General features: G+C 34.4%; 1 protein-coding gene across 2 annotated transcripts in view; it reads right to left on the bottom strand.

Annotated features, from left to right (window-relative positions):
* Nucleotides 1-22582, bottom strand: part of LOC144478768 (uncharacterized) — a 148566-nt gene that overhangs the window by 105081 nt on the left and 20903 nt on the right. The window contains exon 1 of one of the 2 annotated variants that reach the window (XM_078197005.1): nucleotides 10415-10469. The exons of the other annotated variant lie outside the window; for it this stretch is intronic. Within the exon in view, the coding sequence (XP_078053131.1) occupies nucleotides 10415-10454 (40 nt within the window). The 5' untranslated portion in view covers nucleotides 10455-10469. Of the gene's footprint in view, nucleotides 1-10414; nucleotides 10470-22582 lie in introns of those variants that run through there. 2 annotated transcript variants of the gene reach the window in all.

The raw sequence follows: 22582 nt of genomic DNA, 5'->3' as shown, positions 1-22582 counted from the left end.
CCTAATTGCAACGTCGAACTCGTACGAACGCCCGTATGAACCCACATCCGGCCAGCACGAGAAAGGAAATGTCATTCGCATACTCTCTTTCTCTCTCTCTCTCTCTCTCTCTCTCTCTTTCTGCGTCTCGTATTTCATTTCCCTGTATTCCAATTAAAACGTTTCGCTGCAATCCGCGGATCGCGAGTCGCGGATTGCGCCTCGATCCAAATGAATCTTCGTTTCTTCATTCGATAAATCAATCGCGCGGATAGACGCGCCGTTCCGAAACTTAATTGAAGAGATCCGAATCAAACTTCGAAAAATTGATGAACTGCAGCGTATCGGCCGGAACAGTTTCATCTCAAAGCAAATCTTTCTTTGAAAATTTATACAGAGTGTCCCGGAAATATAGTAGTATAACCGGGCAGGGAGTGATTCTACATAAAAAAAGAAGGAAATATTTTGGTATAACAATTTTTTCATCCGGTGCTCCGTTTACGTGATAATCGATTTCAAAGTTCGTTCAACTTGTAAACGATTTAATACAATTTGCTTGTCGTGTATTATTAATCAAGTCAAGTGTCGTGCTTTGCACGATGAATTAATGACATCTGGACAGATTGTAAGTTGTTATCGCTTTTTAATTTTTCGAATACCTCAGTAATCTTATGTTTCAAATGTGTAACATTTGCTATATGCAAATTATATCATTCATGTATAAACTTGCTATACACGAGCACGACACTTGACTTGATTAATAATACACGACAAGCAAATTGTATTAAATCGTTTACAAGTTGAACGAATTTTGAAGTCAATTATCACGAAAACGGAGCACCGAATTAAAAATTGTTATACCAAAATATTTCCTTCTTTTTTTATGTAGAATCACTCCCTACCCGGTTGTACTACGATTTCCGGGACACCCTGTATACAGGGTGTTATTTTATATTATGTATCTCGTGTCAAGATAAATTCAATTACCTGTTGTACTATAAGACCTTGACGTAAAAAGAATCGAAATCAAAGAGCCGATATATTTTTGTTGAAGAATGCTTTAATTAACATTGCAACGATCCGAATTGTGGAACATCTAAACCAGTATTGCTTCATTGATTTCATTTGTTTTTACGTTAATTTTATCCGAAGGTCACTGTATAACAGGTCATTGAATTGGTCTTGACACGAGTTCTACAAGACTTCTGCGTAGATTTAAACTAAGTGTGTGCGAAATGTTGCTAGTTATTTTACGATAATAGTTGCGATCTAAACATACGTGTGTACTTGTTTACGACATATGAATTACTGGTACAAAATTTATATATTCTTGATAAATTATAGTGGTTTGTATCATTTTCATTTTCGAAATTGTTTCCCGACACACAAAGATTACCACAATTTTTCCAATCAATATGATTTAATGATTGTCCGGTTAAGCGGCGTTCGGTCGTAGAGTTAATAATTCTGCATGATCAATCACAGATATCTGCGCCATTACGTTCAGGATCATATATGGTGGTAAACTGTTTAATTACGAGTATCAGCCGATAACCGTTTCTTACGTCCACTTTCGCGGTGTAGCTTGCAATATCCGCGAATGAAAATAAATATGCTTTCCTTTCCACTGTCGATTTCCATGAACCATACGCCGTGGAAATTTCAATGATTTCCAAGCATCCTTGCGCGTTCGCTGCATGAATAATTAATTGTCGATAACGTCACCTGCCACAACGAGGCTGACCAACAAAAAATTAATGGAAAATACCGCGGGCCTGTTTGGAACCCGGATGAGAAATCGATGGATCGATTCTATGTTAATAATACAATACATTTTAGTAGTCTTTTTACGTACAGTATGGGTGTACAACAATAATTTAAACAACAGCGTTGAATGACAAATGTTAATACTTTACCGACCGGTAGCCTACAAATCGACATTCTATAAGCCAACCAATAATTTGTTATCTATTACTGAGATAAAAGTGTTACATTGAACCATCCGTATTGTAATATAATTTTTTAAACGATAGGTACGTTTCGCGATGAATAAAATATATAGAACAAACATAAAATAAATAAAATAGATAAAACAAAAACAAAATAAATAAAGTAAATCAAATATATATTGTATAACGCTAGTGTTACGAGAATGTAAAAATGTTTACTGCCAAATAACCGGTCGGTAAAGTGTTAATTGCACTGCGTGTGGGCGCGCGCACGTGTGTGTGCTCTCCTAGTTTTTCTGCAAAACATTACCAGCATACTCTTTAAGTATAAATAGAAAAAACTGTGATATGAACATTGGCTTTTAAATTCTCTATTTAAAAGTTACAATAAAAATATAAAATGATAATGGACTGGTGTTTTCTATCGGTAATTTTGAAGTTTTGTCGTAACATTTTAAGATATGTTGCAAAGTATTTCTGCAGATCACATTATTTTTTACTGTTAACACGCGTAAAAACAATAATATATTATTGCAGTAACATTGCAGTCCAATTCCCGAGTTTCCTAACGAATTTCGAGTGCAATGAATATTAAATAGAATTCAAAAGATTGTGTAACAAAATTAAAAGATTACTGATACATCAGAACTAATTTTTATTAACTTCATTAAACCCTTGATTTCGAATCCTGTTAAAAGCGCGTGCAAAAAATCACTGCAAAGTAGCCTGATTTTCTTGTAAAAAGATTACAAAACTGTACTTAATTAATGCAACCATTTTCTCACCATAAAACTCGGGAAGGACCCGCCGCGTCGGTAAGTCCGTTAATGAAATATTAAATAGATTTTATTTACATAAAATAAAAAGAATTTAAAAGTGCTGATTTTTTCAGCGTTCGGCGATAAATAATTGTTTGAAAATATGTTTCAAAAAGGAAACCAGTTTAAGGCTGAACCTACTATCACCAGTCAAATGATGGGTGCGTTAAAAATTGTTAAATATATTTCTTTACTCAGATACACGCTATTATAAAAATTGAGGGAAATCTGAATAAGTTCTGTTTTGCAATTATTAATACCTAATCGTTTGTTAGTCGCTTCTAGACCTCGGTAGGTTTAGCGTTAATTGATTATTGTTCAAATTATGTGCTCGATGACGCCACGCCCCATAGGAGTTCTACAGTTAAGATAAGAGTGTTCACAGTAAGCGGTCGAGATTGACATGTAAAAATGCAACGGTTCAGATTAGAATAGATTGCTCTAATATCATGCGCGAGTTCTGTGGCGCGGGCTGCTTAGAAATGAGTCAGAGAGATCAATTTTGGAGTTGGTCAGTTATCGCAGCTCTGGATGCTTCGAGTAAACAGTCCGCTGGGACGATTATGAATCGTTCCGCGTACAAAAACACTGACGTCATTAGTAAACGTTTATACGCTGGTGTTAATCGGCGTTAATAAGGAACGAACGTTGACCCAGTGGAGCACACGTATCGTTCGTATCAAAAACTGTGTCAATTAACCGAGTTACGTCAGCGTTCGCGCTCCTTGGTAAGCCTGGCGGAAAACAGAGCGACATCAGCGACAAATTGATCGCCGATTCTCTTCGTCAATTTCAGAGCAATTTGTTTAGCCGACAAACCAGACATAGCCGGCCGGAGTGTTATTTTGCAATGAGCGACCAATTCGCGAATTGGGGTTCTCTCGCATTCAGTGTTCCGTCACTGATTGTTGCATTCAAGTTTCCTTCTATGGTAATCAACGATCATTGTTGATACTATATTTCTTTGTAACGAATCGCATCTTTTTGGAGCGATTTTACGATTGTTCAACAACTTTCAATTACGATGGCAATGAACAATCATGGCGACTTAGATAAACAGATTTTTATTTCTCATTTTATAAAAAGCAATGGAATACCGAGGTCAGGGTAGACAACAAACAAAAAAGACGAAGAAATATGTTGCTCTACCTCTAGATGAATACTTTATTGATATTTTATTTTTAGGTGAAGTATGAAATAATAAAAATATAGAAAATTAAATATCTGCTAAAAAGTGAATTAGAAATACAATTTTAGAAATACAGAATTTTATACAGAAATCTTTTTCTCGAATGTCTGTACGTACACGTGTCACAATTTTAAGATCAAAGAAGTTTGCGTACTAAAAATATTCCTATGGAAATATATCGACCGTAAAACGTGTTATCTAAAAATCGTATCCAAAATTTGATGAATATAACGTTGGAAATTTTACAAAAACGAAGCAGAAGTGTAATGTTATTTTCAATTTTACACTTCGAAGTAACATCTCGAATTAATCGATTGTTGAATCAACAACTAATCAGTATACAAACTCACGTTCATTCTAAAGAGGATAGAATTAACTTCTTTGTATGAGAAATCTTAGAATACACGTCGCATAAAACGGAGAAAAAAATAGTCTAGCTACGAAGTTAGAAAGTGTAATAAAAGAAGTAACACAGAAGTGTAACGAGAGAAGTTTGAAATTATGAGGAGGTGTAAAGTGGAGACCGTAAAATGGCAACGAAAAATACTATGGTAATCCTTGGTAATCCGCAGAACAGTTTACAACTGGCACTGCTGCGCCGTCGTTGTATTTCATTTGGGAAAGAGATAAAAGGCTGTTTTACTTTGAAGATTTCCTTAGCAACCACTATGACCAGAAAGCCAAATAATTTTAAAACATCCACCTAGAGTTCTGTATTTAACAGTTAATTTTTTATGAGCATGTCAATGCTCTACATTTAAAATGCTTGTCTAAATCTAGAGACATTAATTTTTGCAATTCCGTTTTAATCACAAATTACATTTTCACGTCTATTTTATTTTTATAAAATCGAATAACCGGTATTAAAAATGAGACAAGTTATAAATCGGATATTAGGTATTCGCAAAGTTTTATATTTAAAGATATTGAAAAATATACGATCTTAGAAAATATAGTAGGACACGAGTCTTTTAATTCGTGTTTAAAAAATTGTGCAATTGAGCTCGAAGCATCCTGAACTGAATAATGAAGAATAATTTAAAAAATTCAAAGATTGAATATATAATATGATAGTATAAAACTACATATACTCCATTAATTATGTAATGAGCTTTCATTAAGTCGCATCGAGACTTTTATAGTGATATAAATGCACAATTAGGACTATCAAGCTCTGCGTGCACGAGTCATTACTTGAGTTTCCATGGTAATTGCACGCTCGATGATCGAGTGACCGTTCGCTTGGAATTCTATGAAATAGAACAATTTTACATCATCCGCGTTCGATAGGCGTTTCTACAAATCAGTTTGACGATCGTGAAAGTTTTACAGGGCGTTTTCAAAACATCCCTGAAAAATACCTTTCTGATGTCGTTTCGGCTGTGTTAACGACCTTTGAGTAGATTGGACTGCCTTTAGCTTCGGCATCGTAAAGCTGTCCGCTCTCATAACCGTCTCGGTGACACCTTTGCACGCTATAGCTTTTACTTCGTGACGAAATAAGCTGTCTCGGTCCTCGGCAGGACGGAACCAGGAGTTTCGAATTTTACGATCCCGGGATGAAGAATCTTGCGAACGCGTGTATAAAATATCCGCTTTCAACCACCCGTATCCCGTATGCCGTATGCCACATGCTTGAAACTCTCGGGCCGCGACGAATGCGGACAGAACAGATTGAAATGGAAACATTCGTGAAATACTTACTCGCAAGGAGGAAACTGTTACCACAGTATTAATATCAGAACATTTACAGAAATATCTCATTCCTTTACGTTCGAAGAATTTTCTCAGATCACCTACTATCGACTCGGCCATACGGATGCGAAGTATAACTATAGTACCACTATAATTTTCAGGAGTTTCGCAGATTTATCTAAGGTATACTGACTTCCAAATGAAGTATGAACGAGCTTTATTCGGTAAGAATGAAATGAAGTTTACGCACCTATTGTGAAGCAATGCTCAATTGTGACTTCTTCTTGAAACTCATATTTCTGAACATTATTTTTTATAATCTCATGTACAAAAGTATTGTACGGCAGTAAAAAAAATGCTTATACGAATAGGGATGTTTCTAAGCAGCATACTGTTCCATATTGTGTACTTCAATCTGTTCAGTGTTCCTATTTATGGAACAGTCGACATCCGTGTTTCATATGCAATTTTGGAATGGACATTTCAAACAGGTGTTCCAAAATTGAGGTAGTGAATGTGAAACGCGGGGATATGTTACGTCCTTTACTACTCAATTGAAAAAATATTGAAATATTAAAAAAATATTTCAAAGTACATTACGTTATGTAAAAACATCAATCTATCGAATAGTTATTACTTATTATTATTTATACTACTATTATATTACTATTTTCTTATTATTCCTTATTATTACTTATGATTATCTATTATTTTCATCATGAATCAGACACATCAAAGTACAGTAAGGAGTTATACAGGATCGCGTTAAAAATTGGTTACAACTTTGTGAGAATATAGTAAATTCTTTTCAATTGTCCCTTGTAAACAAAAATGGACAATTTGGGAAGAGAAGATACGATTATTCGAGCAACGAGACCCTTAAGTTTCTATCGGATTTCATGAATTACTATTTGATGTTCTTTACGTAGAAACTAAAATTGCACCTCACGCTTTTTCACAAAGAGACTTCTATTAGTATATCAAATTAATGAAATTATTAATTATCTACTTATTAATTAGTAGTATGAATCAACAAAACGTTTTATATTTATATTACATTTTCAAATGTATACTTTTCTAAGTTTATTAAATCAAATAATAATTCGTATCAAATAAAATAGGACTTTCGAGTTCAAAGACTGAATTGTATCAATTTTAAGAATGTGGTCGTCAACGCATGAATGTATGTATGATTCATTGTGAGACAAAGGAACGAAAGACAACTTACGATGCCGATCGATTTTTTCCATGCAGAAACGATTTCTCTTACATTACAGACCATTCAATTTTCATTGAGAAATAGATTATATCGCTGTATAGAAGTCCAGAAGTTTGGACACTATGTACGTATTAAAGATAATATCTCATTAACTATTAGGCTTAGAACATATGTATAAAGGTTAAGCCTCTCATGACGATATGCCTGATCTGCGGCGACCTTTATGTATAATATCCAAGGAAACATAATAAATATTACTATAAATATTAGTAAATATCGGAATTTTATACATTAGTAAATATTGGTATTTTATAATATATTAGTGTACATTCTTCTTCGTCTTACTTATTGCTCAATTTTTTGCTATTACACTGTCGCATTTATTTTCGTAAGTTCGCGCATGCAACAAAATCAGGATTTTGATAAGAAGCCAAAGTTACGATGCATGATCGTACACTTCACCTCAATTTGTAACTTCCGCGATATTCGAGCACTTCTGCCAAGTATCGTACAGTAAGTTTAAGAAAGGGGAATTCTCTACTTTTGAAAATACAATAAACTTATAAAAGTTATGGCGAAAAATGTAAAACAACTATAATATTTAAGATTCAAATATCCTAATTACACTTTTACTTCTGCTGTGTTTAGTTTCTTTTTATTCTGCGTTTTTCTACTGTTCTCGCGTGATCTTTTTTTCACTATGACAAAGTTGGACAGTAATCGACTTATTTCGTGATGCAGAAATAATTTTGTCATTCAGAAGTCAATAATTATGATTACATTTGGTAAACAGTAATCAGTAACTTATAATTGCAAAAGAGTTGTTAATTTGCCTCTTTTGTCACTTGATATTGGGTTCGGATGTAAGAATCATGAAATACATGCAGATTTCCTATACTATTCAAAATTACTGTTGACTATCACAATACCAAACTTTTTAGTCAATCATAATCAGAAAAAGTAATCATTACATGAATAATTATTATTGTGTTAATCATAACTAACGATTGCATTTACGTTGATCGCTTAGGCTACTCATTAATCACGATTGCTTGATTATTTAGCGATCGAAATCATTAATCATGAACGTGATTTCACCCAATTCTTTGACCAACGCTGCGCCGAGATAATGTAAACCTGTAGATATAAACGCCTCGTACATACCGTGCTGTACAAGCTCTTTCTTCCTTGTTATACACAGCCGTAACTTTTGCGCCGAGTTGTACGGACCCGTATTATAGGAACTATTTATAGAACATAGGGTTCTACTCTCTAAATCTGGGAGACCGATTTCTCACTTTTTTGAACAGTGATTTGTAAAGTCACTGAATTCCAGGAGATTCTCATAAAAGTTTCACTCGTTTGCATTAAATCATTCTTCAACAGAGTCCTGATAAATATGAACCCTCCATTCGAGTAAATATTTACCTCCTTCCCAATGGGAATCTCGCCCTGCAATAAGAACGGTGCGGAAAATTGTTTCGAATAATCTGATCAGTCCTGGATCACGTGCGGTAACATCAGTTTCTTGTAAACAAATCGAAGTAACAGTTCACCCTTTGCACGCGGAAACATTTTAAATCTAAATCCAAAATGGTTTCACCACAATATTTCCATATTATACGATTTATACTTAGTGCATTTTATACGTATGACATCGAGTCTTGTGGCACATGCAACACTATAAATAGTGCCTCTTTAAATTTTGGTGATGTAAAAATTACTTTTACACGTTACGAAACAATTTTTAGCGGCGCCTCTGAGTCACCTTTCGAGTGAAAAGGGTTAATAACAAAATATTAATATTTTAAGGCGAGGATAATGTACCAGTAAGTTACAGATTAAAACCACTTTATCAAAAACATGATATAAATTTGTTATGTTAAATTTTAATATCCAAAAATTTAGTTATTGTCAAAAAATTAGAATCGCAGAAAAAAATAAAGAGATTCGGTATTTAAGAACTGCGTAAAACATTCAGCTTGAAACAGAAAGGGTATCTTTCCAACTGCTGTCCAATTTAACGGTAGCTGATATCATAATTAATGGGAGAATTATTAATGAGCGAGAAAGGGAACTTATTATAGTAATCATTGTAATCATTGCCGGATTAATTATAATTTTCTATCGAAGCGATGCGAGACGCCCCAGGCTGGCGAGACGTAATAAAATTTGCTCGTTTACGCGATGATATCGTATACTTTCCACGAGTGCATCGCTTCCGCGATCATCTTATGTGCCCGGTCCCTAGTATCACCGACACCGACAGTAACGGGTGACCAACAGAGAACAAATTGACATGCGGCCAGTTGCTCCGCATAACTGTGGCCGCGAGACCGCAGCATTCTTCCAACGGATTATCATTATCGGCCTTCGTGATACTCAATGAATACCCAATGACTCAACGTATACGTGGTACCTACGCGGGTAGCTTATACGTGATCTTCTTGGAGCGATTCTTCGATCGCCTTCGTCCCGTCCAAGAAAATTACCGTTTGATTAATCGTGTTCCGTTGGCGATGACGTATGCATCAATTGAGAATATGTCTTCGAAAGAGTGAGAGAGGAGGAACTGATGAGTTTTATCCATTTGCTAGTAGATTTCATTACATGGATTATGGTGTAAATATCAGATAATTGCTTGAACAATGTACCGTCGGTGTAGTCAATTTTGAAATATAAAATTAGGCGGTGCTACTTATAGCAGCTATTAACCATTTCTTATCGTCCTTGCATTACGGATTCATTATCGTTATTATATTCATATTGTTTCGTATTTTATTTTCATTTCAACAATTGAATAATCTGTTTTTTTTTTAAATAATTTGTCTTAACGCGTATAAGATAAAGAAAATAATAATATTGCGATGGAATCATAAAGGCAAAATATTGTTAAAGCAATTACATGTTAAATGCTGTATTATATAAATATATACCTACTTATGATGGAAAAACTGTATCGTTCAAACAAATATATTCTGCGGGTGAACTATCGTTCCGAGATTCTAACGGGAATAAATAATTATAAGAATTCGTAAATCACTGCACGTTCGCCGCGGTGAACGATATGTTCTCGATAAAACTGCTGTTAACTAATTGATTCTTCTGGGTGCCGTAAAACAAGACAATGACAAATGTTTCACGATCTGAAAGCTTCGAACGAATTTACGATACAACAATCTCTTCGGTGCAATGTATTCGATAAAACAAACCGACGCGAATACTTGAAACGAGCGAACACGATAACCTTTGTATGAACGCATCACCGAGTCATGCCTCGTGCTACATTCAACACTGGTCTTCCTAGAATTATGTAAATTATGATTTCGAGCGTATTAGTTTTCCACGCAACTTTCCACACACTTTCTTCAACTATTAACTAACTTAATTAAAATACTTTCTGAAATTTCACCGTTATTCCGCGATTATGCCTGGCCGAATACATATTTCTCCAACAATCCACGCGCCGCGGCGTATATCATTTTCTCAGGAACATGACAGAAGGTCTTTGATCCAATTAAAAGTTGGAAATACGGGAGCAATACAGAACGTTTCGCACACTTACGAATGCATGGGGGTATACAAAAGTATCGCATTATATCCATTCTCGTTTGATTCTCCACGTTCGACGATAAAAGCGATTAAAGTATGCAGCGAACGTGTATAGTATACGTAGATTGAAATCCGAAGCCACAGCAAAACCGATCGATCGCATCGTCGTCATCGCGGTAAAAGCTCGATTTTCAATTTTCACGCGGATTCGAGCAGCGTCAAGGAAAGACTGAGCTACGCGATGCAACGTTCTTGGAAGCAGGCGAGCAAAACAGGAACGGCCTTAGATATATAATGAACGACGCGTGATGCTTCGAACGCATGGGCGAAATTTTTGGCGGCCGTTCTGTCATCGTCATCGTTACCGTCATCGTCGCCGTCACAGTAGGGCCACTTAGCAAACCGGGCGCGGCCGCACCATTTCCGATCGGCCGTGATACAGGCGAACGAGGCAGCACGAGAAGGAAAGTACTCGTTGAAAATACAACCCGTTTGATGAGAATATTGAAAAGATTTCTTCGCCTACGTAAGGTACAGGTACCTGTTATGGAACACTTATCAGGGGCTATGAAATTTTCATTTGTCTTATTAGAATTTAAAGGCGATTCGTTTGATACGTTTATATATACTACTGTTCGATAAATTGATGTTTCTAGATAACGTAATGTACTTTGAAATATTTATTTAATGTGAACAAAATGTAAGTAAAGCAGTAAAAAGCACCATTTGAAATGCACGTTTGAAAAGCACGTTTCAAATGAGGACACCGGAACGTGAAACACGGATGCCAACTGTTCCATAAATAGGAACTGTGATCAAATTGGAGTACGCAATATGGATCAGTATGGTCTTGCTTTAGATACATCTGCATTTGAATAATCATTTTTGTTTACAGCCGATTATTACATCAAAGTACTTGCATGAATGAATTTGTATAGAATAATGTTAAAAAAATATAGCTACAATTCCTATATATTCTATCTAGTTTTTATTGTATCGTTTGTGCTATTATTTCAAGGAGTCGCAACGGAGCGATAATTCATAATTGATGCGTTTAAATTATAAGTTGCGGAGTGTTAGAAGATAGTGGAAACATTTAATGTAAATTCTACAGAAACTTCAACAATTCATATTACCGAATTGATACAAACATAACTTTCTAATAACAAAAGTTCAAGCTTTGGAACAATCAGCAAGATGTTGGGATCTTCACATTATTCGAAATGATTAATCATTTAAAAAAGTTTAATGCGAATAACTCGGTACAATTATAAAAGAAACCACTGAAAAGTTATATCTGCAGATCATTGCTGACAAAGAATTACTGTAGTAATGAAATAAAGAGACGGTGCCACAATGTATTGAACATTAATCGCAACCATTTATCTCATGTATATCATCTATTTCTTAACGAGTGGACTATCGTTTTTTTCATTTAATTGTATCCAATATTTGCGTTGTTTTTAGATACATCTAAATTAAGTGCAAGTATTCAAATGTGTTTCATCAGAACTTCGGAAAAAAACGGAATTTGTATTTTCGAAAAACAGTTATTACTTTTGCAAATATCGTTTCGACGCTCTTACAAAACTTAACGGACTGTAATTGTCTGAAAGGTGGTTCGTCGCAGACAGGATCATGACTCGTGAACGAACCGAACGGTTAGGATTAGACGATCGTCAGACTGAATACGCACGACGTTTACTTTTACGTTCGCTTGTAGCAATTAACGAGGCATAATGAACAGTACGATGGAATTTACTGCACGATACGGGACAGGCCCGACTATCTTAACATGGTTTCTCGATGTTACGGTTAAACACATTGTTAGCACGTAATATGTAGTATGCAGCGGCGACGACAAGTCGTTCCTCCATTTCGAGATTTATTTTCGATGTTGACGTTGCAGCGTTGAGTGCGGGTGCTTGTAACATGTCGATCGTACTTTCGTTTCAATACGGTCTCGACACTCTCAACGTGAATTCAAATTTGAAAACCGATAGAGTAATTAATTCAATTATTGACAAAAGTTATGAAACTACTCGTCAATATTTGAGTAAAATTTGATATTTTAATAAATATAGAGAGGCGGAAAATTTAAATATCTGTCAGTATGCAAAAGGATGCTGTCCGTCCAATGATGGCAGATAATAATCGACTATTAGCCACAAAACCAATGTCTAATATCGACGACGGATCTTAGTGTCGATATACGACACCATTTTCGGCCAATAGTCGATTAGATTTGTATTATAATGAGTAATTGTTAATTACAAATGAGATGAGATGTTCATTAAATTATCAGTATGTGTTGTCTTGAATATATTTCCAAGTATATTGATGGCGCGACCTGTGGCCTATTAATCTCGAGTTTCAAGTAAAATAATTACGATGTATTCTGTTACTTATTTTAAAACAATTTTCACAGTGATCTAAGATAACCTGGAAACAAAACAAAATATCATATCGAATTATTCGTATTCACTTTCAACAATTAAAGAAATTGAAAAGTTTACGTTGACATTTTCTTTGCGACATTAATGTTAAAGCTTGATTAAAAGAAGAACTACTGTTGCAGTTTTTGCTAAAAAAATCCAGATGGGAGAGATAAAAATTCGATTATAATTAACTTACATCTCCAGAAACGTTAAAGTCAAAATACTATTTGTAAATTATTGAAACAAGAAGCAAAATGTCGAAGAGAGAATAAAATACTCTGAGAACTTCCCAAAGAAATCTGCTTCTTTGGAAGTTTTAAATTGGTTAGAACTCGAAACAAGCACAGTGCGAAAACCGCTCATTTTCAGATTATCATTTCAGGTCGAGAGGTATCACTGTTACGCAAATTCCTACAGAAATGAAATATGACGCTTAAGGTGATAAAACAGAGATACGCGTTGGTGTGCAAATCGAGCGAATTGTTCTTTTACGGTTTGCTTAGTAGAGTCTGATACCGCGTTCTCACAAGCAAATATACGTACGCGTATCTTTGGGTACCACAAACCATCTCCAAAGACGTATTGTCATACGTCTTTGTTATTGAAAATGGTGCTCAAAACTGATTGCAACATTTTATATAAAATGTTTCTTAACCCGAAATTTCTGTGCAGGAGACCACAGAATCCACAATGTTGTTCATAAATATTAGGTCTACCAGAAAATTCTATCCTTTCTTAGAAAGAAAGAAAACAATAAATTTGGTATGCACCTAATATTTTTTGTGTAATTATAATAATTTAATATAATCGTAACTTGTGCCCTGTTGCCAGCGTGGTGGCGGTTTATGCATATCATTTTTGAGAAGAACATATATGTCGCAAATAAAATAACATTAGCGAACAGAACTTTCCGGTAGACTTAATACTTAATTTTTCGTAAAAGCGTAAACAATGCTTTAAATTGATCTATATTATAATCTACGAGAAAGGCGAGTACAAAACAAGTATACAAGCAAGTAATTTTTTTGAAACCGCAATTGTTTGAAACAAACAAGTATTTCCACACTGTAACTTATGTTTAATTTGGAATTGTAATGTATTTTCGAACTACCAAATAGTTCGAAATGATGCATTAGATATGATTAATTGAAATCATAGAGGTATTTCAATGCAAAATTCGTTGCAATAAATTTTAATAAGTATAGATACTACCGTAATTTTTATAGAAAATTAAAACTGCGTCATTTTAACTGCTTGATAGCTACAGTGTTCAGAAGATGTCTTAATAATAAAAATAGATTTCTGAATTATCAATTGAAAGAGGACAAAAGTTAATTGCAATTTAGTCAATAATGTCAATTCAAGGTTTAAATGTAATGAAGTTTAAATACAAGAGACATTTATAACGATAAAATTTGTGTTTTTACAGTATGAAATATTGCAATCGTTGGAGGAACAGTAAAAACGTTGACGCCCGGAGGAATTCGAGCTCCAAGGTCGTTAAGAACCAACTGTATTTACTCAAGCATTATCGATGAACGTAGTTCCCTAATGAGCTCGTAAAATCGCTGAACTTTTCAAGGGGAACATTTCCAGCAGCGATATTCAATTATGAAATTCGACGAACCACTAAAATATCTAGGAGACATTTTATTTACTTGAACGGGAAAGCTATTAGGCAGCTATGCCAAGTCAACGTAAGCTACAGATAAAGAAAACAAAGCTTTAAAATTTATTAAAGCTCTAACTATAAATTGACGTGTAAACTTATGTCGAAAATTATAAACTCTGTCGAAAACGTAAACTATTATTCGTTACGAATAAAGCTATGAATAAATATATATGAAAATAAATATGAATAAAAATTAATTCATTCAGCCTCATGAGGCACTTCAATTTTGATACGATTCATATGTATGCGCCATTCCATACGCATTCATATAAAGGTTTCGTGTATCATGTTGATTGGCCACTTTCGTTATACACTGCATCTTTCGTACATATATTACTCACTGTGAAAGCTAACAATAAATAAAACTGTACATAACAAGATAAAACAGTTTACCATCAAGATACGGAAATATACTCACACATCAAATAGGGTACAGCATCCAAATGAATAACAAGATAAAAGTGTCGAAATGGAGACATCTTTAAATCTTTTTTTCTTTAGTACATTCAAGAGTTCTTAATTAATGCAGTACGGCATCCAAACGGATAACAAGGTAAGAGTGTAAAAATACAGACTTTTTTTATTCAATTTTTTGTATTAGATTCAAGATTTATCGATTTGTTTGGTAAATCGGTATGTACTATTGTATAAAAGGTGTTCTTTAACGCTATAATTTCAAAGTTGACGTATGCATCGAGAAGTTAGTGATTCTGAGTGAAAAAGTCATCACTAGAGACTAAATAAATCGAATATCTATGGTATGACGCCATTGTCGTCGATTATGCGAAGCAACGGCCCTGACTGAGATCTTGTGCCAGACAAATAATAGCACACGATACGCCTTACGATTGCTTTTTTCATCCTCACTATTCATTTTCCATCGTCTAAAGATTATTAATCTATTATTTTGTAACTATTTTCTTGACCTGTTTAAAATACAATCAGTTTTTACGATCTAAGTGAATAATGTTAGTCGAGGACTAAGACTGTCGTAAGTCACCGAAGATTCGTTTGCTTGAGAGAGTGAATTTGTTAATTGTGGACAAGCCGACGTTCGTTTCACCGGCTGGATCTACAAGGTAGAGAGAAAGGTTTAGGGATTGTTAGTTAACCTCATAACATATTAAAGTGATGCACCCTGTGTGGCCAAAGTGCAACGTGGATGACTTGATACTAGTAACTGGAATCGTTAAGAGTATGTGATTCGAAAGAATTAAATTAACTCGATATATTAAGAACTAAGTATAGTATATTACTCAAATGAATTTGAACGTTATAACTGTTAGATGTAAAGTATTTTCGTATAGCCTAAGTTCCGTATACGTTGTGATGCGCTAAGAAATGCCGAGGAGATCAGAATTAACAGTCTGAGTGAGATTTTACTCGGTACACACGCGGCTATAGATTCTAAAATACTATCCGATGAGGAACGAAATTGTAACCCTTTTGTACTGTTAAAATCAATTCGAACATGGCAACAGAGATGTGCGTACATGATCCAGATGTCTAGCTTCTCGGAATTGTTATATAATCAGTCGCAGAGGTTCGAAAAAGGGCGAATGTTTTTCCTCGATGAAAGACCCTTTGTACTCGCACATGGCTCATGAAAAGGTTGAGAGTGAGGAAGGGGAGACTAGAAAAAGTCTCCGAGAAACGTACGAAAAGTTTCCGTACGTAACAATAGATTTCTAGAAAATCTACGAAACCAGAACTCTATAGAATATTTGTACTATGTAAGAAGCTTTTTATTATTGTGTTAAAGTAATGAATTGAAATATGGAATATTCTACAGTACGTTATTCCATTATACAGTAATATTAATACCAGTATTACTTTATTTTGTTACACAGTCCCATTCATGAATACGCCTATTCCATGCGATACAATCGATTGATGAACAGGATAAAATGCATTTTTTAGAAAAATAAAGAATTAAGCAAGTAAACGTAGAAAAAGCTCACCAACACCATTCATTTTTATATTAGAGAAACTGATCTTGCAGGAGTTTATTTAACTATAATTAGATGTCAAAAATACGAATTATACAATTGTACAATCTGCATAAATGAATATAATGAAGTATTGCAAAATGATCGAGTTTCCCACATACATTTCCAGCATGCATTATAATATTCAACTTATTATATCATGGACGATGTATTACTTTACTATAATTAAATACATTTATCATAGTAATTATAACATTAGATTGGTCGTTTAGTTGTTTTGTTATCCTGTCCTAAATAAAAGTGTTTCACTCACAGCTGCGATTCTCCACTTTACACGAAATATTAATAACTCATGTTAATATTGCTCAAAGAAGTAAAAATAAAACAGAGATTGCCCGATGAGGTATTGTCTTATTAACTCCACTAAAATTAACAGCAACAGAATGATGCAAACTTAGGATACCTGTACCAGGAGGACAAAATAGAGTCTTCCATCGCTAGCCTTATATCTCTTTCTCCGACATCGTTTGCCCTCAAGCGTTGCTCCAGAGTACAGGGCAGAGAGCGTTTTATTGCATATGTCTCGTATAAATTATGTTATTACACGGAGTAATTGAACAGTCACCTATCTGACACCAAATTATTTTCATTTAAATAACAGTTCCACTTTTTGCTAAAAATGCTAAGTTGCATAAAGTTGTCAGTACATGTAATTTCTAGTAGCGCTCTTGTATTATTCGTCATAAACAATAATAAAACTATGAACTAAAAAACATTTAATTATTGGAATTTCTTAGAGTGAGTTTAAGATATCAAGGTCAACCTGGTCCTTTTAATACTTACTTTTAATACACTCAAGACCCAAATTTTATAAACGTTAACCGATCAATAATTCCAAAAATGCTCATTATAAAAATGACAACAGCAAATGGCTAAAATTGCTGGAAAACACAAACCGTACTATTCGAGCAATAATTGATAGAATTACAGAATAAACCACAAATACTTAACCCACACAATTTTGTTAGGAAAACAGGAACCGCAAGTGTGCGATCAATGTAACGCATCAAACACCATTAACCCGCAAACCACGGACGCGTTTTTGAATTTTCGTTTAAAAGCATGTGTTAAAAGTTAGATTAAAAATTATATAGAAAGAGAATTTTAATGAAACAACTTTTTATGTTTAGCTGTTTTTCTAAATGTTACAAAACCTTTAGAACGCGTATACCAGGTTGCCTGTGGTTGTAGGGTGGTGAGATTTCCTTAAAAACATCAACGTTGTTCTGGATCCTGAAGATAGTAATTCAAAACTACATATCATAATTAATATACAATAAAATATCAATATAAACCCAGACATGCTCATCGTTTTATAAACTACACAGAAAGCTGTTAAAACAATATAGAAATATTTAGGTGTTACAAAAATTTGAACGCAAGTATTGGTGTAAAAGTGACAAATAATAAGAAAAGAAAGGAAAAAGAACAATGGTCCGTGGCATAGTTCGTTGTAGGCGCGGTTCCCAGAGATCGCTGCGCGTTCTAACCCCACAATTTTATCTTAAGCACCTAACCGCGTCTCTGAATGGCACGCTGCGACGCGACGGACGGGGTCCCAACAAAATCTCACGGGGATAATAACTTCCGTAATATATTACTGGCGAGCGCTTCGCGCCTTCATTTCCGCGAATTCCTTCTTCCACCAAAGAAACTATATACGTTCTCGCGGTGGTCATCCTTCGAGCACGTGAGATCATCTCGCGGGCCGAGGTCGTTGGCCCCGATGATCCCTCTTCCGAGATGTCCCGGAACTGTTGCTCGCATTCAAATGAACGCGCCACCATTTTTCACCCCGTGGCATCCTAGACTCGACAGCACCCCCTACTCTACCGTCGTGGGACCTGCTCTCCAACGTCTGGGATTCCTTTGAAGCGAGAGCTGGAAATTCGGAATGCACAGGCCCGTTGCCCGTCCAACAGTCGCGCTGTGACTCACACCAAAGTGATTTTCACTTGGGAAGTTGTATTCCCGCCAACTTTAGCCCCCCCCCCTTCTCCCCATCCCCTCTGTTCATGAATAATTCAGAGCTAACAGACCTTATGACTGACCCCCTAAGATACATCCCTTCTGACGACTGAACGGATTTTATGACGCAAACATTGAAACAGAGTGACTGCTGGGACTCTAACAGCGCTATTCGATAATTATTTATAATCTTGTTAGTGTCATCTTTCATTATTACTATAACATTCTTTCAACTAGTATTTCTTTAATATTAGCAATTATTTCGCTCTACGTAATTCAATTTTGCACTTTTTTCAGAAAACATACTTTTTCGCGATATTAATAAAATTATGTACCCTATTAATATTATGTATTTCATATTTTGCAGCAATGTGTCCGATCTATACAAATCAACCATGAAATAATGTTAATCAGCCATGACGATATTAAAAGGAAAGCCGTGGAATCCTATTTCACATTGGCCAAATAATAAGCTAAATTAAATTCGAATAATAACTTTGTTCACCAACTGTAAATTCTCTCCAATTCTTTCTCAACTTGTAAACAAAAATAGACAATTCGGAAAGAGAAAATAAAATTATTATATATTTACTTATTTATACAATTTTTAAAAATTCAAGTCATTTGGTCCATTCAAGTCATTTCAAGTCAAATTTGGTCCAATTTGAAAAAAATTATTACATATATATTTCTCCACGTTTATACGTATACGGCACTGTTTGTATGTACATCGGAGTTATTTATGCGATTTCAATTACGAAGTTCATTATATGCAATTTCAGTAATTAGGTGAGAATAAAAGAGAATAAAAAAATTAGCCTTATTCTACACGTTTCATCCCACAATTAACCATCTTTCCGCAAGCGTGAACCATATAAATAGTGTACAATTAATTATCACACAACAAGGATAACGTTTAACTTTCTCTAGTTCAGTTTAAAGATACCACAAAGCCCAGTTATCTATTTTTAAAGAAATAGAAAAACTATAAAAAGTTGTGCAGTGTACGTGTTGGAAAATGCAAGAAGCTACATCGTTTTCGTAGCGGTTAAGAAACTAGTTTGATGGATAATATTGACACTGGCGTAATTGGGAACAGCTGATAAAAGTGAATGGTGCCGCGGCGTAACGTACCATTTATAGGCGAATGGACCGAATCGAATCATCTCTTCTCGGCGCGCGCATGGCGTCGACAAGTGTAGCAAGAAAGTTTTAATCTCACCGATCTAGGTAGCTCGTATCTCCGAATCTCGTACAACCAAAGTGGCTTGTTACGCATTCAATGGCGTTGAAAGAACGCGAATTGCTCCTCAATGAGATAGAAAGCGACAAATTGGAGTTTAACTCTTGCTAATTTCTCCTCGTTACTTTCTACATAGTTAGAATATTTATTTAGAAAATTTGGCCCATTACCCACATGGATACTAAACGCAAAGAAAATCAAAATCAATTAAACGTCTCGCAACATTGTCCCGGTAGAATTGGATACAAGAATATACGAAGAAGCCGTCGTTTTGCTGTCACGATCCAATTATCATTCTCGTTACCGATACGTGCATGAACAACTTAATCGTTCTACCAAAGATTTATTACAAGTATACTGTTCGAGTACCTGGTGCTATTATATTTTCTTACTTAGAAAAAATATGTAGAGAGAACAGGAAACTTGAATAACTACGAGAATATGCAATTGTAATTTTAATTGTCCTATACCTATTGGTGATATACAGTTACTATGTCGACGAATTGGTTTCTGAATACAATTTCAAATTATTCAAAAACGATGAGAACCTGGGATAATACCCTTGAATACATACGTACGTCGTGAGGAATATTCTTAAAGAAAGAACAATATAAGGTATTTAGGAAAAAGACTTGATTGTGCGCCGAATAATGTAGAAAACTAAGAACATTTTCGCGTTATCAATGAGTCGTTGAAGAAAAATTAAAATATCGATTACGATCGTAATGCAATCACAAGTTTCTCATTAATTTGAAACAAAACAATGAAAAACATATTTTGGAATAATTATTAACGAAACGTTCGATTCATTATTTAAGCAATAACAATAAGATATTTTCGTTATTGGTACGAAATATTTCTTCGAATGTAAAATGATAGTAACGAGGAGCTCGCAGAACTCGCTTAATATTCTCTTGCAGCAAGGGAAGCAGAGATAGGCGCGTGATTTTAGCACGAGGTGCAAATTTATTGTCGCATGGAAACGAGATATGATAAAGTCAAGCAGATCTCTCTGTTTGCTCGTCGACGAGCGTTCTGCAAATTGACATTTCTAGACGACCTGGTGATAGGAATTATACGTATTGGGAGCAACGTACGTATACCGATTATTTTTCACCACTACATTTCATCTTTCAACTTTATACAATTCAGTTATATTATTTGTTCAAATTTTTCTGGAATTATCGATAACGTCAATGCAGGTTGTACATAAATAAAGTGCCGTCATATTGTGAAAAATTGCATCTCGTTCTTTTTTCTGTTTTAAATTAAAGATGAAGCAATAAACTACATTCCACTGTAATCGATACTCTTAAACTTCTCTGTTTTGCTAGATCTGTGCACTTCGTCAAACTTAGCAATGTTCAACATGATTTAAAATCCAGAAATATTGCCTTAAAATAGAAACAACTTCAATTTGAAAAAAGGCCACTGTTCTATGATGATTTTTCGCAAAGTCATCGTTAGTCAAAGTTGGCCAATATTTATTCAAAATTTACCTATGCAATAATTTTTTCAGCAGTATGTAAGTCCGTGTTTTTAGTGAAATACAGGGTAAGATGCAACATAGTTAAAAAAGATCTAGTAAAATATGTATGATATGATAAAATTAAGTCTGAGAATTTACAAGTTTAAATACAATAAAGAAGTCTATATACACATATATATTTTTCCATACAAATCCTGAAAGCCGAACGACAGCAACTAGCAAAAACAAATTTTTGTATCCGAAATAAAGAATGCGTAATTGTATAACACGGTTATACTTCTTTATCTAATTTACGACACGAAAATATGTCTAACTGCCGCTGTTATTTAATCATGGTAATATCCTAGGAAATTATAGTCGACTTCTATAATTGTTTCTTTATCATTTTAATCAAAGTTTAATACAGCGAAAGGTTATCGGATGTCCCCCGGCGTTATACTTAACGCCGATAATCTTATTTATGTACAAACATACATGATAATAGAAAGATAGGGACCCGATAATAAAAATGAGGAATTGCTCCGGGTGTAACCAACTTTTACAACTGAAATTACTGTATACTAAAAGAAAAAATTACTTAATCACTAAGCGTTCTTTAGTTACGAAACAAGCAAGATGAGTAAAGAAGAAAAAGGTTGTAAAGAGTGTACTAAAATAAAAATTTCGGTTAAATTGTGCAAAAGAATCTTAATTTAAAAATTACTTGAAATCATGTGTACGTGATCTAACTAACGTCGGAACAAATGCCATAATAATACGTATAATGGTGTTGCTCCAATAATCACATATTGTAGCATACATATTATTGCTTCGTTAACTCTATCGTTTCATCTGTAAACACCGCCGCGAGTAGAGAACATTGAACATCAGATAACACGATTACATTCTTCTTTTAAATTCATTCAATTAGCATACTGTACAATTTCCGTACATCGTATGAATGTTAATCGAACCATTAAAACGTTTCAAAACAGTACAATCAATTATGAATATTCGTAGCCGTATTGAATGAGATATTACGAAATATTTATTATCGATATTAATATTAATCGTTACATAATAATTGTTGATACCAAAAATAACGGAACGCTTATTAAGCTTATTAAATAGCTTACTCTACCTTCATATCCTATAATTATTGAAATTAAGAAGACTCAAATAAGAGGTTTTATTTGTTTTATTATTATATAATTCTAATAAAAGAATTTAATAAATTCGATTTTGTAATTTTTATAAGGCAATACGAACGAATCACTTTTAACGGCTTATACGGTTAACGTTAAAAAGTACAAACTGTACTGACAAAAATTTCACATGAAAATTATAGTCTGACAATTGAAATTTAGGACATGAGAAACTCTT

This window comes from Augochlora pura, chromosome 3, assembly GCF_028453695.1.
Source record: "Augochlora pura isolate Apur16 chromosome 3, APUR_v2.2.1, whole genome shotgun sequence".
Classification (NCBI taxonomy): domain Eukaryota; kingdom Metazoa; phylum Arthropoda; class Insecta; order Hymenoptera; family Halictidae; genus Augochlora; species Augochlora pura.
This window is presented reverse-complemented; position numbering and strand designations above follow the sequence as displayed.